Source organism: Erpetoichthys calabaricus, chromosome 14 (genome assembly GCF_900747795.2).
Source record: "Erpetoichthys calabaricus chromosome 14, fErpCal1.3, whole genome shotgun sequence".
In the NCBI taxonomy this organism is placed as follows: domain Eukaryota; kingdom Metazoa; phylum Chordata; class Cladistia; order Polypteriformes; family Polypteridae; genus Erpetoichthys; species Erpetoichthys calabaricus.
In genome coordinates, this window is record NC_041407.2 from 31589918 (window position 1) to 31610255 (window position 20338).

The following is a 20338-nucleotide window of genomic DNA, read 5'->3' on the forward strand; positions in this document are numbered from 1 at the left end:
CATAAAAGCGTTTCGAAATGCATCCCCTCGTCTTTTTTTCGTGCCAAGGTGACCCCCCCAAAACGTGACTGTGAGCAATTTTTAAACCCTTCTCCCTATGCTCACTTGGAACTACAAACTGCTTGAAATGTCCATCACCATCATCAGAAATCACCTGATACAGAAAACCATCTTTAAGCAAAAAATGTGGTGTTTTATAATTCGGGTCCTTTCTCTCCAGATAATAAGAGTCATTTGTGACGTGGGCTTTTTTAATGCAAAATCCAATTATCAGCCTATTGTTGGTGAGCAAACTCAGTCTGGATGCCAGCCTCTGCTTCCTCTGTATTTGATGTAGAGTCACCCTCGCCTCCCACTGCTACAGTGTCTGATGCAGCATCGCACTCACCTCCCACTGCTGTTTCGTTTTTGTCTGTGTCCATATTGAATCTCCGGTCTATGGAGGCTCTTGGTGTGTGTGACGATGCGGAAAAGTTTTCCAACTGTCCTGGGACTACACATGAGGAACTCTGGTTCAATTTCAAATCTGTTTCATTGACTGACATTGTCTGCGGTGAGTCCCTCTATATCCACTATGGGGGTAGGTGTTCTGCAGGTGGCCAAAACCCGTGGGAAGAGGGCATTCCTTTTTTCACATTAGGAATGGCCAGGGTTAGGTGTCTGATACAGCAGTCCAAACCTTAAAGTTCTTCCCTTTAAATTTCAGGGGGAGTAATATAGTCTTGTATGTTTTAATGTCCCCATGGGCGCAGAGGATGTTCACTTTGTCTATGGCCTTATAAGTAGGGATGGGAATCGAAAACCGGTTCTTGTTGAGAACTGGTTCCCACTGTTTCAATTCCATGGAATTGTTTGCCATTTTTGCAAACGATTCCCCTATCGATTCCAGTCGCCTCGAATGACGTCACCACGTTGCGTAGTGTCATTTACCCAGCAGGAAACATGGCGCCTAAGCGGCACAAACACTCAAAAGTTTGGTTATACTTTACGAGAAAGGATGACAACAGGGCAACTTGCAATACTTGCAAAGTAGATATTTCATCAAAGGGAGGAAACACTACGAATATGCAAAAGCATTTGCTCACGCGATAACCTTAAATGAATGTCGTGTTTTTGATCCGCTCCGGACTAGTGAATCTCAACCTAGCAGCAGCGGTAACGTTTGCACGTCCTCTCCCGTTAATACGGCAGGTAACTAATCAACTAATATTGCATATTATGTTAGCGCGATTTGCCTTATTGCAAAACCTGCTATTACTGTGCATTGCATTTAGATGACCATGACGAGAGAGACAGACGGAGTCTGGCTGGCTTAGATGCTGGCAGTTCTCGCTGCAGTCTACCGGTAGCTTCTCCTTTCACAGAGGCGGGGAAAAGTAAAAATTCCTTCCTGAAAAAGCAGATATGCTTATATTTCTGCAAAAGAATTGTTAATTCTCCATAGTTGATGGTTGCAGAATTGCACAGTGCACAGTTCCATTGGACTTGAGTTGATTGTATTTGTTGCTGGCTGATGTAGTTTTATTTTTGAGTGCTCAGCTCATATATACTTTTAAAAAGGAGAGTGTAAATGTTACTGGACATTCTTGTGTAATTGCCACAGAATTATTTATGTTATACTTTGTTGTTGTTACAGAAGAATATTTATTTTATTATTATTTTACATTTACAAATTTTTTTCTGGGGACCCCGTGGCACCCCATCGAGGAGCCGTAGGCTGTGAATCTCTTAAGATCTCACTGTTGGGTTTGTAGGGTCATGCTACTCCTAAATTTCTGTCTTGTTCAAAGATAAGATATAAAACAAAGTTCTAAGCTAATCGACCTTTTTTTCTCCTTTTTTAAAAATAAGAATCGATAAAGAATCGAATTGTTAAACAGAATCGAAAATGGAATCGGAATCGTGAAAATCTTATCAATTCCTATCCCTACTTATAAGGGGTCTGCTGGAGCAAGTCATGGCTGACTACGCAGAGGTCGCTACTAGAGTCCAATAGTGCCAAGAATTCCTTTCCGGCCAATGTAATAGAGACCTTAAAATTGTCTTCCTTTAACATCCAGGGGGAAATGTGCGAGCCACATACCTGAGCCAGACCGATAGCCATTGTTTGAACAGGTGGGAGGTGACACTCCCAAGCCAGGTGTCCCAGTTGGTCACAGTGAAAGCAGCACTATCATGTCCACACTCTGGCGTCTTCTACTTGTGGCGCTGGTGACCCTAAAGGTCTGTGCTGGCTGGATCGACAGCGGGGTCAAGCCTGAGTAGCCCCGTTGTTTCAAGGTGGCTTGTGCACCCTCTAGTCTGTGGGTCAGATCTAGCAGCGAGTGAATGTCATAGCATTTCATCACAAAGGCTCTCATCTGCACTCGTTAAAGTAGTAAATGACTTGCGGGTAAATGCAGACAGAGGCCATTTATCTGTTCTCATCCTCTTAGATCTGAGTGCCGCATTTGACACCATTGATCATAATATTCTTAAGAATCGCCTTAGTCAATGGGTGGGCCTCTCTGGCAGTGTCTTAAATTGGTTTGAATCCTACCTGGCAGGGAGAAAATTCTTTGTTAGTTATGGTAATTACAACTCAAAGACACATGATATTCTATATGGTGTTCCACAAGGCTCTATCCTGGGTCTGCTGCTCTTCTCAATCTACAGTACATGCTTCCATTAGGTCAGATTATCTCGGGACATAACGTGAGCTACCACAGCTATGCTGATGACACACAGCTGTATTTATCAATAGCACCTGATGACCCCGAATCTCTTGATTCGCTAACACAATGTCTAACCTGTATCTCAGAATGGATGAATAGTAACTTTCTCAAATTAAATAAAGAGAAAACCGAAATCTTAGTGATTGGCAATAATGGATACAATGAGGCTATTAGAAATAAACTGGATGCATTAGGATTAAAAGTCAAAACAGAGGAAAAAAGCTTAGGGGTAACCGTTGATTGTAATCTGAATTTTAAATCGCATATTAATCAGATCACTAGGACAGCATTTTTTCACCTAAGAAACATAGCAAAAGTTAGACCTCTTATATCATCGAAAGATGCAGAGAAATTATTTCATGCGTTTGTTTTCAGTCGGCTAGATTACTGTAACGCACTCCTCTCAGGACGACACAAAAAAGACATCAATCGTTTGCAACTAGTGCAGAATGCAGCTGCTAGAATCCTTACCAGGAAAAGAAAATCCGAAACATTTCTCCAGTTTTGATGTCACTACACTGGTTACCTGTGTCATTCAGAATTGACTTTAAAATTCTGCTTATGGTTTATAAAGCCTTAAATAATCTCGCCCCATCTTATATATTGGAATGTCTGACACCTTATATTCCAAATCGTAACCTCAGATCCTCAACTGAGTGTCTCCTTAGAATTCCAAGAGCAAAACTTAAAAGAAGTGGTGAGGCGGCCTTCTGCTTTAATGCACCTAAAATCTGGAATAGCCTGCCAGTAGGAATTCGCCAGGCTAATACAGTGGAGCACTTTAAAAAACTACTGAAAACACATTACTTTAACATGGCCTTCTCATAACTTCACTGTAATTTAATCCTGATACTCTGTATATCCAATTCATTATAATAACTATTCATTCAAAATCTGTACTAACCCCTACTCTCTCTTCTGTTTCCTTTTCCGGTGTCCTGTTGGTGGTGGCGCAACATCTACCCAAAGCACCATGATGTTCCAACAATGATGGATGGATTAAAAGCCTGAAGTCTGTATGACCATCAGCATCAAGTGACTCCGTGAGAACCCTAACTACAAAGAGGACTATTTCATTTATGTTAGGTAGAATGCCCAGAGGGACTGGGCGGTCTCATGGCCTGGAACCCCTACAGATTTTTTTTTTCTTTTCTCCAGCCTTCTGGAGTTTTTTTTTTGTTTTTTCTGTCCACCCTGGCCATCGGACCTTACTCCTTTTCTATGTTAACTATCCATCCATCCATCCATTTTCCAACCCGCTGAATCCGAACACAGGGTCACGGGGGTCTGCTGGAGCCAATCCCAGCCAACACAGGGCACAAGGCAGGGAACCAATCCTGGGCAGGGTGCCAACCCACCGCAGGACACACACAAACACACCCACACACCAAGCACACACTAGGGCCAATTTAGAATCGCCAATCCACCTAACCTGCATGTCTTTGGACTGTGGGAGGAAACCGGAGCGCCCGGAGGAAACCCACGCAGACACGGGGAGAACATGCAAACTCCACGCAGGGAGGACCCGGGAAGCGAACCCGGGTCCCCAGATCTCCCAACTGCGAGGCAGCAGCGCTACCCACTGCGCCACCGTGCCGCCCCTATGTTAACTAATGTTGTCTTATTTTAATTTTGTATTTTGTCTGTTATTTTTCTTTTCTTCATTATGTAAAGCACTTTGAGCTACTTTTTGTATGAAAATGTGCTATATAAATAAATGTTGTTGTTGTTGTTGTTATCTATCCCTGACAGGACTGCATCAATAGCGAGCTTCTCTACAATGTGCTCGAAAGGGTCTCCACAGATCCAGGGAGCACTTGATGGATTGTTTGAGTGCGTTTGTATCTCTTGGGATAAAACTGTTTCTGAATCTCGAGGTTCATGCAGGAAAGGCTCTGAAGCATTTGCCAAATGGGAGAAGTTCAAATACACTGTGCTCATGGCTGAGGCTTTGTGTGCTATAAATGTTCTCCAGGGTAGATGCTGTATCCTGATCATCTGCGCTCTCGACACAGCCCGCCATAGTGCTTTCTGATCAGCTGCTGTACAGCTATGATTCCACATTCAGATACAATGGGTTAAATTACTCTGAGTGGTGCACTGAGAGTAACAATGCTAAAGCAGCTATGGTATTTGGAATAGTTTGGCCATTCCATGGACCATTATATTGTTACTGGTTGATTACAATCAGATGCCTTAAATTTATAAACAATATGTGGTTAATTTCAGTGTATTTGATAAAACCGCGTCAGGAATGTGAATCTAGAAAAGAATGGGAAACCACACAGGAACAGTAGCACTACTTTGACTCTGGGTGCCACCAGTTTACAAAACCAAGTGGAAACTTGCATATGCACAGGGTAAGGCTGGCGTGAGAATGTGTGTGGCTTTACACCACATTTAGTTATACAGTACATCTCGAATAATGCATGGAAATGGGCATTAGCAACATTTTTGGGGTTAGCAACCCTAACCCTGGATTGTGACATAAAAGCGCCCACATCAATAACATGTGGGCCTAAAATCTTCATAAGTTAAATGCTGGTGTTAGTTCTCCTGAAACTGCCCAGGAAAGATAAAAAAAAAAATTGCAGCCCACCCCACGATTCCTAGCATGCGCGGAGGTTGCTACCACATTTACCTCACAAAGAAACCGCTACACTTTTAAAATGAGGGATGGATAGAAACAGGCCAACACCTGAGTCCTACCATATTTCTACCCTGCTACCTAAATATTAACAACACCCCAGGAAAATGGCCATACAGATTAAACACACCCAACGCACAAATATATACAGTAAATATTCCTTATCTACTAGAAAAACTACTTACAAACATGGTAAAGCAAAATAGTGACAAAAGTACTAAACAAACACCATGAATAAACCTCGACACAATGACATTTATAGTCCTGGAAATGTAAACTATGGTTAAAGGATGGAAGGAAGTGCAGAACGCCCCCTTTAAATAAAATGCTTCCTGGAAAACATTGATAGTGAAATACTGTTCTACCACCACAGTCCAGAAGAATAGTTTTTGGAAGCGCACCTCTTCTTAAAGAGCATAGATGAACAGGATTGGGAGGAAAAAGAACCCACTGCCGTCCTGAAATTTTGTGGCCAAGCACTATCCTTCTCCGCTGCGAATGCCCAGTTAATGAAAGGTTTAGGAGCTGCTGATGATGAAGTTGATTGAAAAATGATACAATTAAAAAGTCCCGCCACATCCTCCTCTTCCAGTTTTATCTGTACAGTGCATACAAACCACAAACTACAAATCCCACAAGCCCCTCCGCATCAGTGCAAACCTGTTTAAAAGCACAGACCCCAATTTACAAACAGGAATTGGAGCAACCAGTGCTGTTATTCACATTTAACAATCACTTAACAGGGCATACGTGCACACAAATAAAACCCCCTATGTGGCCCCGCTACAAATTCATAGAATGGTGGTGTCATTATTCTTCATCTTCTTCATTATCAACTACTTGTAAGTTAATATTTTTATATACTTTCATTTAATTATACATATACTGTTAGATACTTCAAGAACCAAACTAAAAATGTCTGTTTTATATGAGTGAGAACATATTTTGCTTATTGTTACTTGACTTTTTGTGTTTGTATTGAGTAATAATTTGAGATAAAAAATGGAAATGCGACACATACAGCAAATATAAACTATGTATCAACCAATAAAAATCATGCAGTTTGCCTTATCTTTACATTATATATTATTACTTTTTTTGCATCTTTCAAAAATTCAAATATGAATGATCTCATTATATGAACTGCAATATAAATACTGTAGCCTTCATCTTTTGCAATAAAATATTCATTATGATGTCTTACAACTCAAAGGTCTCCTCAAAAAGTGGATTCAAGTCACACATCTTCGTTTTTGTTGTCCTTTTCTCAATTTCTGGGAACAAGTGTTTTGGCTCCAGGGACAAATTGATAAATGGATCACTGGTACCTGTAAACATAGTACATTTAATTCAAAGACTTGAAGAATAAGAGCTGGAGAAAGTATTTTGATAATCTAGGCACTAATTAAAGATTAGTCTAGCTTTTCCTGCAAGCAATTCAATGTATCTAACTATGTTGCACAGCAAAGTAAAGTAAAACTGCTGCCTCAGAGTCTTGGTCTTGTGAATGTGCTAGGCATTGATGCTTGTGGCAATCTCTTCCCTCTCCAATGCATTCACATTTTTATCTCCTTAGGGCTCCAGCATTTTGATACTTAAAAGTTTCTGTGGTACACACCACACAATGCCTTCTAAACAAGCTGTTAAAGGTCAGCCTAAACTAAGGAGGGTACTGGCTCAATGTGTCCAGTCACAAGAGAAGGTTGATTCTGTAGTAATGAAATTAACACAGGCCTTAACAAGCATGATGATGTAGCACCAACAGACGCTTAAACAACATTCTACCAGCCTAATTGAGCACATCACCCCATGCAACAATAACAGCAATGATCTTTAATCCTCTTGCTCAACATCAAGCAAATCAACACCACTGCTAGATCATTATGAAAAAGTAACATAGAATATGATTTTGAATTCACACTGTCACATGTGTGTGCTTGGGGAGCAACCTATGGGCTTAGGTAAGTGTAATATACTGCAGAGACTCAAGGGGCACTGTCTAATAATCCTGTTTCTTCTCCTTCTACCTCTGCAGAAAGGAAGATTGACACCTCTCCCACTCTGATGTCACTTCTGGGGTCAGACAACCTGGACCCGCCTCTTCCTCCCAGAATTCCTCATAGATGGAAACAACACCATCTTAATATAGACCAACCTGAAAATTGATGACATCTCAACATTGTGTAGAACCACGAGTTTTTTTTTATACCTTTTGCATACTTCAATATACAGGGTCTGCGGTGGGTTGGCACCCTGCCCGGGATTGTTTCCTGCCTTGTGCCCTGTGTTGGCTGGGATTGGCTCCAGCAGACCCCCGTGACCCTGTGTTCGGATTCAGCGGGTTGGAAAATGGATGGATGGATGGAATATACAGGGTTTGCCTTCCGGTGCCCCTGACCTTTTATCTTGTGCATTTTTGTCTTTTTATAACACATTTCAGGCTAAATAGGGAGATAAAGCCCCAAAGTAACCATATATATCATTGAAGCATAAAATGAAGTATGTGTTTAATACAATGGAGCACAGAGATAAGCATCCATGAAGATGTTAACATGAATCAAAGAATGGAAGCGGGGGTTGTTGTGGTGTGCAAAATCTGCAAATTTTGTCTATATTTTCATTATATTTTGCTCAAGACAAACAAGATGTACTTAAATACAGGACACTTGCATGGGCCGTTTAATATCAAATCATTCTGTTTTCCTGAATTGTACCAGTATCAATCACAGTAACATCTGTTTGAACTGAGCAGGAATTCAGGAGATGCCTCAAGCTGTATTGATGATTTTATCACCCGTGAAGAGATGGGCACCAGAACTAAAATGGCTTACAGCTTGGGAAAGGAAGGCTTTTAAAACATCAAAAACTTTATAGTTTGGGAAATGGACTACTCTTACAGATTAAAGAGTTTGAGCAAATTCATTCATCTTATTGACAGCCAACCAATCAGATTATGTAATAATCACGTGTTGTGAAACCCCCATGGAAATTTTATAATAAATATGCCTCATCTGAGAGCGACATCAGAAGAAGAGAACAGAACGACATCAGAAAAGGGAGAAAGCGACATCAGGAGTGGACAATATATTATATTCTTGGAGCCCAAAGGTAATATATCTAAGACATCGTTCATTGTTCATGCCTATGATAAGTAAGTATCTTGGAGTACTAGGGAAAGCGGACTGTACATGTGTTGATCATACGTTACTTGTGTGGGTCAAAGTGCTAGGGAATAATGTGCACGTTTATACATCTTTTATATGGTACTTTTGTGTTTACGGTCTGTGTGTATACGTATATCTACAGTGGTGTGAAAAAGTATTTGCCCCCTTCCTGATTTCTTATTCTTTTGCATGTTTGTCACACAAAATGTTTCTGATCATCAAACACATTTAACCATTAGTCAAATATAACACAAGTAAACACAAAATGCAGTTTTTAAATGATGGTGTTTATTATTTAGGGAGAAAAAAAATCCAAACCTACATGGCCCTGTGTGAAAAAGTAATTGCCCCCTTGTTAAAAAATAACCTAACTGTGGTGTATCACACCTGAGTTCAATTTCCGTAGCCACCCCCAGGCCTGATTACTGCCACACCTGTTTCAATCAAGAAATCACTTAAATAGGAGCTGCCTGACACAGAGAAGTAGACCAAAAGCACCTCAAAAGACAGACATCATGCCAAGATCCAAAGAATTCAGGAACAAATGAGAACAGAAGTAATTGAGATCTATCAGTCTGGTAAAGGTTATAAAGCCATTTCTAAAGCTTTGGGACTCCAGCGAACGACAGTGAGAGCCATTATCTACAAATGGCAAAAACATGGAACAGTGGTGAACCTTCCCAGGAGTGGCCGGCCGACCAAAATTACCCCAAGAGCGCAGAGACGACTCATCCGAGAGGTCACAAAAGACCCCAGGACAACGTCTAAAGAACTGCAGGCCTCACTTGCCTTAATTAAGGTCAGTGTTCACGACTCCACCATAAGAAAGAGACTGGGCAAAAACGGCCTGCATGGCAGATTTCCAAGACGCAAACCACTGTTAAGCAAAAAGAACATTAGGGCTCATCTCAATTTTGCTAAGAAACATCTCAATGATTGCCAAGACTTTTGGGAAAGTACCTTGTGGACTGATGAGTCAAAAGTTGAACTTTTTGGAAGGCAAATGTCCCGTTACATCTGGCGTAAAAGGAACACAGCATTTCAGAAAAAGAACATCATACCAACAGTAAAATATGGTGGTGGTAGTGTGATGGTCTGGGGTTGTTTTTGCTGCTTCAGGACCTGGAAGGCTTGCTGTGATAGATGGAACCATGAATTCTACTGTCTACCAAAAATCCTGAAGGAGAATGTCCGGCCATCTGTTCGTCAACTCAAGCTGAAGCGATCTTGGGTGCTGCAACAGGACAATGACCCAAAACACACCAGCAAATCCACCTCTGAATGGCTGAAGAAAAACAAAATGAAGACTTTGGAGTGGCCTAGTCAAAGTCCTGACCTGAATCCAATTGAGGTGCTATGGCATGACCTTAAAAAGGCGGTTCATGCTAGAAAACCCTCAAATAAAGCTGAATTACAACAATTTTGCAAAGATGAGTGGGCCAAAATTCCTCCAGAGTGCTGTAAAAGACTCATTGCAAGTTATCGCAAACGCTTGATTGCAGTTATTGCTGCTAAGGGTGGCCCAACCAGTTATTAGGTTCAGGGGGCAATTACTTTTTCACACAGGGCCATGTAGGTTTGGATTTTTTTTTCTCCCTAAATAATAAAAACCATCATTTAAAAACTGCATTTTGTGTTTACTTGTGTTATATTTGACTAATGGTTAAATGTGTTTGATGATCAGAAACAATTTGTGTGACAAACATGCAAAAGAATAAGAAATCAGGAAGGGGGCAAATAGTTTTTCACACCACTGTATGTATGTGTGTGTTAATCTTAAGGTGTGACAGTAGACCAACCCGGTAATGAAATTGATGAGTACACTTACCCCTGAAGAAAACAGTTAAAGGGTAAGTAGAGGGAAATATCACAATAACACAGGGTGCGTTTCAGACAAGCAACAGATTCACTAGTAGGACAAATTAATTGAATTCAAATACAACCCACATAATGCACCTTTAGAAAAATCTGAATCCCTAAAGGTACAGAAAAACGAAAGCCCTTGTGTAAATGTTAGTATTCTTTACCAAAATCATTGAAACACCATTTTAAAACGCTACATATAGAAAGAGTAGATACATAAACTGGTAAACATCTTTAAAAATCTTCTCAAATTCAATAAGATTAAATGAAACCAACATTTATTTGTCACATAGAAATTATACATACATTACAATGAATAGTGAAATGCTTAGTTGCTCAACTCCAATGGCTGTGTCTTTATGAAAAATATAAAAGGACAATAATAATAATACATGACTTTATAAATATCAAAAAATCAATAATGTTTTAAACATGTGATAAATAATAAATAATAACTATGAATTAACTCAATTAACTTAAATAACTTAATGTAAGAGAGTTGACAATATTGCATCATGTATTTCTACAAACCTTCCTTATGAGTATGGACTGCTTGAAAAAAGCTTCTCCTTAGTAAATCTGAACTGGACTTTAGGCAGTGGTAGCGTGTACCTGACTGCAGTGCAGAAAAAAGGCTATTGTTGGAATGGCCGGAATCAATGATAATTTTCTTTGCCCTGGTCCAACATTGCTTGGTGTAGATGTCCTCGTAGTTAGGGAGTGCATACCCAGTGATGCGTTCAGCAGACCACACCACTCTCGGCAGAGCCTTGCTGTCCTGCTGTGTGCTGTTCCCAAAGCAGGCAGTAATATTTCCTGTCAGAATATTTTCATTGGTGGATGTGTATAAATTCTTTAGTATTTGGGAGGACAGCCTAAAATCCCAAAGGCATCTGAGGTGCTACAGAATTGTCATACCTTCTTTTCTAAGGTGTAGGTGTGTTTAAACCCAGGTTAGGTCCACTATGATGTGGACACCAAGGTATCTGAAACATCCATCCACTCCACCTGAGTGTAGCTGATACAAAGGGGGTGGTGTTGCATCGGCCTGTTTTTTTCTCAAAGTCCACAATCAGCTTCTTTTTCTTGCTCACATTCAGGAGAACACTGTTAACCTGGCACCAGTGTTACAGTCTCTCCACTTCATTCCGGTAAGCTTGCTCATTATTGACAGATTTAAGGCCTACCACTGTTGTGTCATCAGCCAACTTGATAATGAAGTTAAGAGTCATGTGGAGTCATGCAGTCATATGTATATAGGGAGTACAGCAGAGAACTAAGAACATAGCCTTGTAGAGCCTCTGTGTTGACAGCGAGGAATGTTTGTGGGAAATAACACTATTTCAGATAGTATCATATGTATTTCCGACACTATATTATAAAACTAGCAAAATACTCGCGTTTCGCAGCAGTGAAGTACTGCTTTAAAATTTTTATTAAGAAGAAAAGTAAACCTTTTTAAACTGAGGGAAAATATACCAATAATTATTTGTTAAGGATCTCTTTGTATACCACGTTGTCAGTTCGGCCCTCTGGTTGTAATATGACTAAGCTGTGCGCTGAGCTTACTCTTGAGCGACGTATAGTTGGCCATGTGAAAAGCAATCTTGCCTCAAATCAATGCCAACCTTTTGTAGGGTCTGTCCCTGAGACTTATTAATTGTCATTGCGAAGCAGAGCCTTACTGGAAATTGGAGGCATTTGAATTGAAATGGGTTTCATCAATAACTTCGCATCCAGCTTTTGAGAGTTTAAACATTCATAAAGATCAAAGTGTCCACTACTCAAATCGTCACCTGTGAATCTAAGATGTTTAAGAGGCATTGGCGGTTGTCCAAAGGTTTAAAATATTTAGCCATTTCGGTACACTTGAAAGTGACAACCGAACAATTCAGCTGCAGCCATCAACTCACATGCAGAACCATAGGTGAAGGGCTTAAGCATTTCACTCTTATAGTGCTCCTGTGTAGTATAATTATCTCCTGTACCGTCATCAGTCCACACCTTGAACCTGTCCCAGTCATTCAATACATAAGACACAATGTTCCTCCGGATATCAAGAGTGAGCCTGATATGGTCGTGCAATATGTAACACAGAGAATGGAAAATGCAGTCGCCATCTCTGGGCATGGAAACCACTCGGTAAGTGACAGTTCTTTGATCGATGGTGATCACCTCGATAGACATGTTAATGGGGGTACGGTTGGAACGATAAAGGAAATGGGTACCTGAACAATGTAAACTAAGTCTAAAATACCTACACAATAACTATAATCTTAATAAACGAACAATAAACAGCGGAGAAGCCGTGGATTAAATAAAAAGTCTGCAGTTATCAGCAGGAAGACGTGAATACCGTGGCGAAGCAAGGAAGGGAATGAAGAGACCGGAGCGACGGACGGCCTTATATAGGGAGGCAGCCAACTACGCGGGAGGCGTGAGGATGGGGGACCCAACGCCACCTCGCACACGACCGAGCTGCAGGCTATGGACGTATATGTACGTAAGTAGGATTCAGTTAGCGTTGGGAACCCGCATCCCAAATTTCTTGAAGATGGTCCCATAAGTAACAAAGACCGTTGGAAAGTTCAATATGGCGGCCGACAGTGGCGTCATTCCACCGAAATAAGTACGTACATTGGTTTCGGTTAGCGCAGGGAAGCCGCCTACCAAATTTCGTGAAGATGGGGCCATAAATGAGAAAGTTTAACATGGCGGACATTGTCGACCGTTATAACTGTTATGCGTAGAATTTCAAAATGAATTCATGAGTCAGTGAGGGCTTTGCCTTTTATTAGTATAAATTATATTAACACTAGAATCCCTGAAGGCTATGAAAAAACTCGTAATCCCGGACCACCTTAAATTTCTTTGCACCTCTTCATTAGCGTCTTTTGTTTTGTAAATGTGTTGATCACCACAAGCATCCTGCTGTCCCATCCCCCGCAGCGCTGCAGTCAACTCGGGCAAAAAGTACTCCCAGCTCAAGTCTTGTTTATCTTGGTGCCTGGAGTTGTATAGGGTAAATAATATATTGTTATTTGGAACACATGCATCTCATGTATGTTCCATGTCTACAACAATCTGTGTAAATGTAGAATGACAGGATATGTGAGAAATGCAAGAAAAGTTGAACACATACCTAAAACAAACTTTTTTCATGTTACAGTACTAATGACAAAATTTTGACATGAAGTGTATAATGTATAAAGACTGAAGTCCAAATATCAAATAAACACTTTCACAAAAGGTACACGTATAACAAAAAAAATTGGTTTAGGATATAACACAGACATGACTGCGGTAAGAGCTGCTGACTTGTAATCAGGACGTTGCGGGTTCGAATTTCTGTTTTGAGCAGTGAGCTGCTCTTATTGTTTCTATTATAGAATAAACACATACATTTGATTTGAGTCTGTAATAGCCGGTGTAAGGTTAGCGGGTTTTTTTTTCAGTTTTATTTTCTCAGTCACATTCACGCTTCCCCTGATCAACACGGGCATGCTGACAAACTACATGTGCAATGTCACTCCTTATTCAGGTAAAGATCCCAGTCGTCCCACGGGAGAAAACTTTCCAAGACTAAGGTCATAAAGCTTATGAAACTGTAACAACAGTTGTGTCAAGTGTGACAGGAGCTTCCACCTGCAGCTAAAGTCATTCATGTACTGAAGTAGCATTGAACGTGAAGTTTGTCAGCATGGCCGTGTTGATCAAACACAGGAAGCTCTGCAGTCTACTTGTGACTTTACACTGTAGGGAGATGAGTAAATAAATCAGGGTAAATAGGTAAATAGCATTCTCTGTGGCTTCCCAAGCGGTCGAATCAGCATTATACACAAAACTGATTTCTTTTTCTTCAGTTATATTTTTGAATAAAAATGCACTTGTTTTGTTATAAATGTTTACCTGTTGTGAAAGTGTTTATTTGATATTTGGACTTCAGTCTTCACACATTATACACTTCATGTCAAAATTTTGTCGTTAGTAGTGTAACATAAAAAAAGTTTGTTTTAGGTATGTGTTCAACATTTCATGCATTTCTCGCATCTCCTGTCATCCTACATTTACATAGATCATTGTAGACACGAAACACACATGAAATGCATGTATTCCAAATAAAGATATATTTTTTATACTATACAACTCCTGGCACCTCACACCAAGATAAACAAGACTTCAGTTGGGAGAACTTTTTGGCAAAATTGACTGCGATGCTGGGTTTCAGCAGGCTGCTTACTGGTTGTGCTGATCAACACATTTACAAACAAAAGACACTAGTGGAGAGGTGTAACGGAATTTAAGGTTGCCTGGGATTACAAGTTTTTTTGTAGGCTTCAGGGATTCTAGTGTTAAAAAGGCAGCACCACTAGACTATAGTATTTGAGGCATTATTGAGAATGAGACCTTTCAGTGATATTTTCAGATAATGATGAATGATTTCTTGATAAAATATTCAGGTCAGGTTCAGTTTGGGGAGCATGCACTAGTACAGCTCATTGTCACACCCACTACAAAACAGCTCGGGATCCTGGTTGGCAAACCCCAGGCAGACACGCAGTCCACTCCCACCCTCCAGAAATGACCATCTATCTGCCTCAGCCAGGTGTTTCATGGGCATCCCCTTGGCCTGGTCTAGCCACTCCAGTCCTTGTTGTAGTGGCATACCTGATGCTCCCTCACAAAGCAGGTAATATTCCTTATTCGTGACTCCATGAGCAACTGCTCATTCGACTCAAAGTCCAACCAGATTTAGATTCTCTAAAGAGACACAATACCGCCGGAGTCCAGTCTTCACCTCAGGTCACTGAATAGCATCCATATCTCGCAACAATATAGCAAGACAGGAAGCACCAGGGCTCTAAAGACTTGGACCTTCGTCCTTTTGCATAGATATCGGGAGTGTCACTGTGGTGATATGGGTCCACAGCTCTCCCAGCAAAGGCCAGTTCGTTTTAAAATAAATAATCACCGCGCTCACGGCTTAAGAGGGGGCGTGGTGGCTGTAGCGAACTGCAGGGCGATCTGCGGTGTGGGCGTTTCTCACCTAAGTGCACAGGTGAGGAACTGCCCACATACGTGATTGTTCCTGTGGCTAATGTGCTGCAGCTGCTATGTCTCTCGGCATAAAGGGAAGCACGAGCCGGTTAGGAGAGGAGAGTAAAAGTAAAAGAAAGAAAGGAAGAAATAAAGACAGAGGTTACAGAAGGAAGGAAGCATGCAAGGAAGAGAGAGAGAGCGAGTGCGCCGGTGCGTGCGAGTGAGTGAGTGAGCGTGAACAGGCTCACAGCAGCTGAGTAGGCAACCTGGGTGTTAGGCCGACACCCCGGGCGTAGTAGTTGTTGTCGCTCCTGCAGAGTTTTATGAAGGATGGGAGTGACTGGAAGGCAGATGATTCTCCACGGATGGCCACTGGAGTCAGGACTTGGGAATGTGGTGCCTTCCACGTGAGAGCCTTGGCCGTTGGAGGAATTCCCAGGTCACTGTCAGGGGGAACCGACCGAAGCCAAGGATCGGAAAGGCGACTGACAGTAATAGTGGAAGTAGGCAGAAGGTCAGCTGCATTAAGAGCGTCTCGCCTGTTGCAGGGCCCGCATGGGAGAAGCAGGTGAGACGCTAATGGAAAAGGAGCATCAGGCATGTCATTTGTTTTTTTTTAGGACTGCTTCCTCAAGTTCAAGTTCAAGTAGGCTTTATTGTCACTTCAACCATATACAGTTAGTACACAGTGAAACGAAACAACGTTCCTCCAGGACCAAAGTGCTACTTGCAACATAAATTTACAACATAATTTAACAGAAAAACTAAACTAGCTAACTAAGAGGCCTAGTTAGCTGGCTAGCAGAGACAAGACAGATTGACCTAACATAAATTACCTAACATGAATTACCTAACATGAATTACAACATAAATCAACAACAACTAACTATCTAAGGAAGACTTTTTTTAAATTAGGAAGTAAAGAAGTTAGTGCAAAAAGTAGTCCAGTAATGGATATTGTGCAAAAAAAGCATTTACAGGTTGTCAGTCCAATCTCAATGTTTTGAGGTAGTTGAGTTAAGCTAAATGATAATGTTTGTGTGTGTGTGTGTGTGCGTGCGTGTGTGTTTGTTTATCAGTCCAGTCCCTTTTTGTTGAGGAGACGGATGGCTTGTGGAAAAAAGCTGTTGCACAGTCTGGATGTGTGTGCCCGAATGCTTCGGTACCTTTTTCCAGATGGCAGGAGGGTGAAGTGTGTGTGAGAGGGGTGTGTCCGATCAGCCACAATGCTGGTGGCTTTGCGGATGCAGCGTGTGGTGTAGATGTCTTCAATAGAGGGGAGAGAGACCCCGATGATCTTCTCTGCTGTCCTCACTATCCGCTGTAGGGGTCTTGCGGTCCGATATGGCACAATTCCCAAACCAGACAGTGATGCAGCCGCTCAGGATGCTCTCGATAGTTCCTCTATAGAAGGTGGTCAGGATTGGTGGTGGGAGCTGGGCCTTTCTCAGTTTTCTCAGAAAGAAGAGACGCTGTTGGGCTTTCTTGTGTAGGGAGCTGGTGTTGAGGGACCAGCTGAGGTCCTTCTCCAGGTGGACGCCCAGGAATTTGGTGCTGTCGACGATCTCCACAGAGGAGCCGTTGATGCTCAGCGGAGAATGGTCGCCTCGTGTCCTCCTAAAGTCAACAACCATCTCCTTTGTCTTGTCAACATTCAGAGACAGGTTGTTGTCTTTACACCAGTCCGTTAGCCCCTGCACTTCTTCTCCGTACGCTGACTCGTCGTTCTTGCTAATGAGACCCACCACGGTCGTGTCATCAGCGAACTTAATGATGTGATTTGAACTGTGTGTTGCTACACAGTCGTGGGTCAGCAGTGTGAACAGCAGGGGACTGAGCACACAGCCTTGTGGGGCACCAGTGCTCAGTGTGGTGGTGCTGGAGGTGCAGTTCCCGATCCGTACTGACTGAGGCCTTCCGGTCAGAAAGTCCAGGATCCAGTTGCAGAGGGAGGTGTTCAGGCCCAACAGGCTCAGCTTCCCGATCAGTTGTTGGGGGATGATCGTGTTGAATGCTGAGTTGAAATCTATGTACAGCATTCGAACGTATGTGTCCTTCTTGTCCAAGTGTGTGAGGGCAAGATGGAGTGCAGTGGAGATGGCGTCGTCCGTTGAGCGGTTAGGACGGTACGCAAATTGCAGTGGGTCCAGTGAGGGGGGCAGCAGGGTCTTGATGTGTCTCATGACGAGCCGCTCGAAGCACTTCATGATGGTGGGTGTAAGTGCAACAGGACGGTAGTCATTGAGACAGGACACAGAAGACTTCTTGGGCACGGGTACGATGGTGGTGGCCTTGAAGCACGTGGGAACGACGGCGCTGCTCAGAGAGATGTTGAAGATGTCAGTAAGAACATCTGCCAGCTGTTCTGCACATTCTCTGAGCACTCTGCCTGGGATGTTGTCTGGTCCAGCAGCTTTACGTGGGTTGACTCTGCGTAGAGTTTTCCTCACATCCGCTGTAGTGAGACACAGCACCTGGTCGTTCAGAGGAGGGGTGGTCTTCCTCGCCGCCACGTCGTTCTGCCTGTCGAACCGAGCGTAGAAGTTGTTCAGCGCATCTGGGAGGGAGCCGTCACCGTCACAGGCAGGTGATGTCATCCTGTAGTGTGTGATGGCTTGTAAGCCCTGCCACATGCGCCGTGTGTCGCCGCTGTCTATGAAGTGATTGTGGATTCTCTGGGCGTGTGCGCGCTTCGCCTCTCTGATGGCCCGAGAGAGTTTGGCCCTTGCTCTTCTAAGGGCCACCTTGTCTCCCGCTTTGCAGGCAGAGTCTCGGGTCCTCAGAAGTGCACGCACTTCCGCAGTAATCCACGGTTTCTGATTGGGTCGTGAGATGATGTTCTTGGAGACAGTGACGTCATCGGTGCACTTACTGATGTAGCTGGTCACTGATGAAGTGTACTCCTCCAAGTCAGTGAAGTCGCCGTAAGTTGCAGCCTCCCTAAACATGTTCCAGTCAGTGCTCTCGAAACAGTCCTGAAGAGCAGAGATGGCTCCTGCTGGCCAGGTTTTCACTTGCTTCAGAACCGGTTTTGAACGCCTGACGAGTGGTCTGTATGCTGGAATTAGCATAACAGAGATGTGATCTGAGTAGCCGAGGTGGGGGCGGGGCTCAGCCCGATATGCGCCGGGGATGTTTGTGTAAACAAGATCCAGCGTGTTTTCCCCTCTCGTTGCAAAGTCCACATATTGATGGAATCTAGGAAGCACTGACTTGAGATTTGCATGGTTGAAATCTCCAGCAACAATGAACAGTCCATCCGGGTGTGTGTTTTGCAGTTCACTGATCTTTGTATACAGTTCCCATAGCGCTTCCTTAGCATTAGCGCCAGGTGGAATGTACACTCCGATAATGAAAACGGTGGTGAATTCCCGTGGTAAATAAAAAGGTCTGCATCTAACAGTCACAAACTCCACCAGCGATGAGCAATAACCAGAAACTAGCACAGAGTTCTTGCACCATTTCGCGTTGATGTAAACACACAAGCCGCCACCGCGAGTCTTACCGCACAGAGCTGCATTTCTGTCGGCGCGAAACGAGGCTAGCCTATCTAGCTGAATAGCGGCGTCCGGTACTCTGTCGCTGAGCCATGTCTCCGTGAAAACAAAGACACAGCAGTCTCTAACCTCACGCTGTGTAGCCTGCTGGAGTCGGATGTAGTCCAGTTTATTGTCCAGGGAGCAGACGTTGGATAGGATGATGGACGGGAGGGCCGGCCGGCTAGGGTTTGTTTTTAGCCTAGCACAGACTCCCGCCCGCTTTCCGCGCTTCCGCTTCCTCGCGCACCGCTTCCGATGTCCCCTTCTCCGGCCGCCGGCATCAGGCAACGCCGAGGCTTCGAGGCCTGGTTCGCGCAGCAAGCCGAGGTCGCGTAGCGTTTCCCGCAGCTCATCATGGATGTCGTTAACCGGTTTGTTTAGGTAGAAGAATGTCTGGCGGTTGTATGTACGAACACCAGTCGCGACGATATCCATACATAGAGTAAAATAAACATGTTACACATAAAACGTAAACAACGTAGCACCGTTTTGGCTCCGGAGCGGCCGCTGCATGCTACTGCCGCGCCGCCATTCCTCTCCAATGTGTCCTGAAGTTCCTGAAGTGTGTTTTAACCTCGTTTTAAAGGCTTATTGTTTTTGTGTTTTTTTTTATCCTCCACGTTTCATTGTATGGATTATTTATTTATTTAATGAAGACTTTGAATGCACTGCACTTGATTTGGACACTGTTTTCACTGTTTTAATAAAAGCACTGTTTGCACATTTATACATCATCCCCTTGCTCAAATTTTATTGTCTGACTGTCTAGCTCATCTGTGACATTACAGACCAAAGGAGGGGAGCATGGAGCTGAAGCCGCATCGTCACAGTCACACACTCCTTTCCAGCGACCTCATGACCCCCATGCTCTCCCAATCCGTCTACTGACTTCATAGGAAGAGTCACCAGAGACATGAATGTCACTGCCGAGGTAAGTAAACCTCTCGACAAGGTTGACACATTCTCCACAGACAGACACACTGCTGATGGCTGTGCTCAAGAGGTCATTAAAGGCCTGGATCTTTTTATCCAGGACACTCGCAAGAACAGACATTCAGACTCCTCACTCAGTCTCTCAAGAGCCCCGATCATCATAATGTCCCTTGACTTAAATTCAACAGTTGATATAACCTAACATTTTATTTGCCATTTTAATTGCTTCTGTGCATTGTTTAGTCGATGAAAATGTTGCATCAGGATATACTCCTAAATCCTTTTTAGAGGTTGCTTCCTCTATGACTGTCTCCCATCTTGTGTTTATAATTGGTGTTCCATGTGCCCATTTGTAGTACATTGCACTTTTCTACATTAAAAAATATTTTTCAGGTGTTTGCCCAGTTCTGAAAGCTGTCCAGGTCTTTTTGATTTCTG

General features: G+C 42.9%; 1 protein-coding gene across 3 annotated transcripts in view; it reads right to left on the bottom strand.

The window, feature by feature from the left end:
* unc13d (unc-13 homolog D (C. elegans)) overlaps positions 1-20338 on the bottom strand; it is a 407222-nt gene that overhangs the window by 18851 nt on the left and 368033 nt on the right. For all 3 annotated transcript variants that reach the window (XM_051936229.1, XM_051936228.1, XM_051936230.1), the window contains one exon: positions 6566-6689. In XM_051936229.1, coding sequence (XP_051792189.1) covers positions 6566-6689 — 124 coding nt within the window. The remainder of the gene's footprint in view (positions 1-6565; positions 6690-20338) is intronic.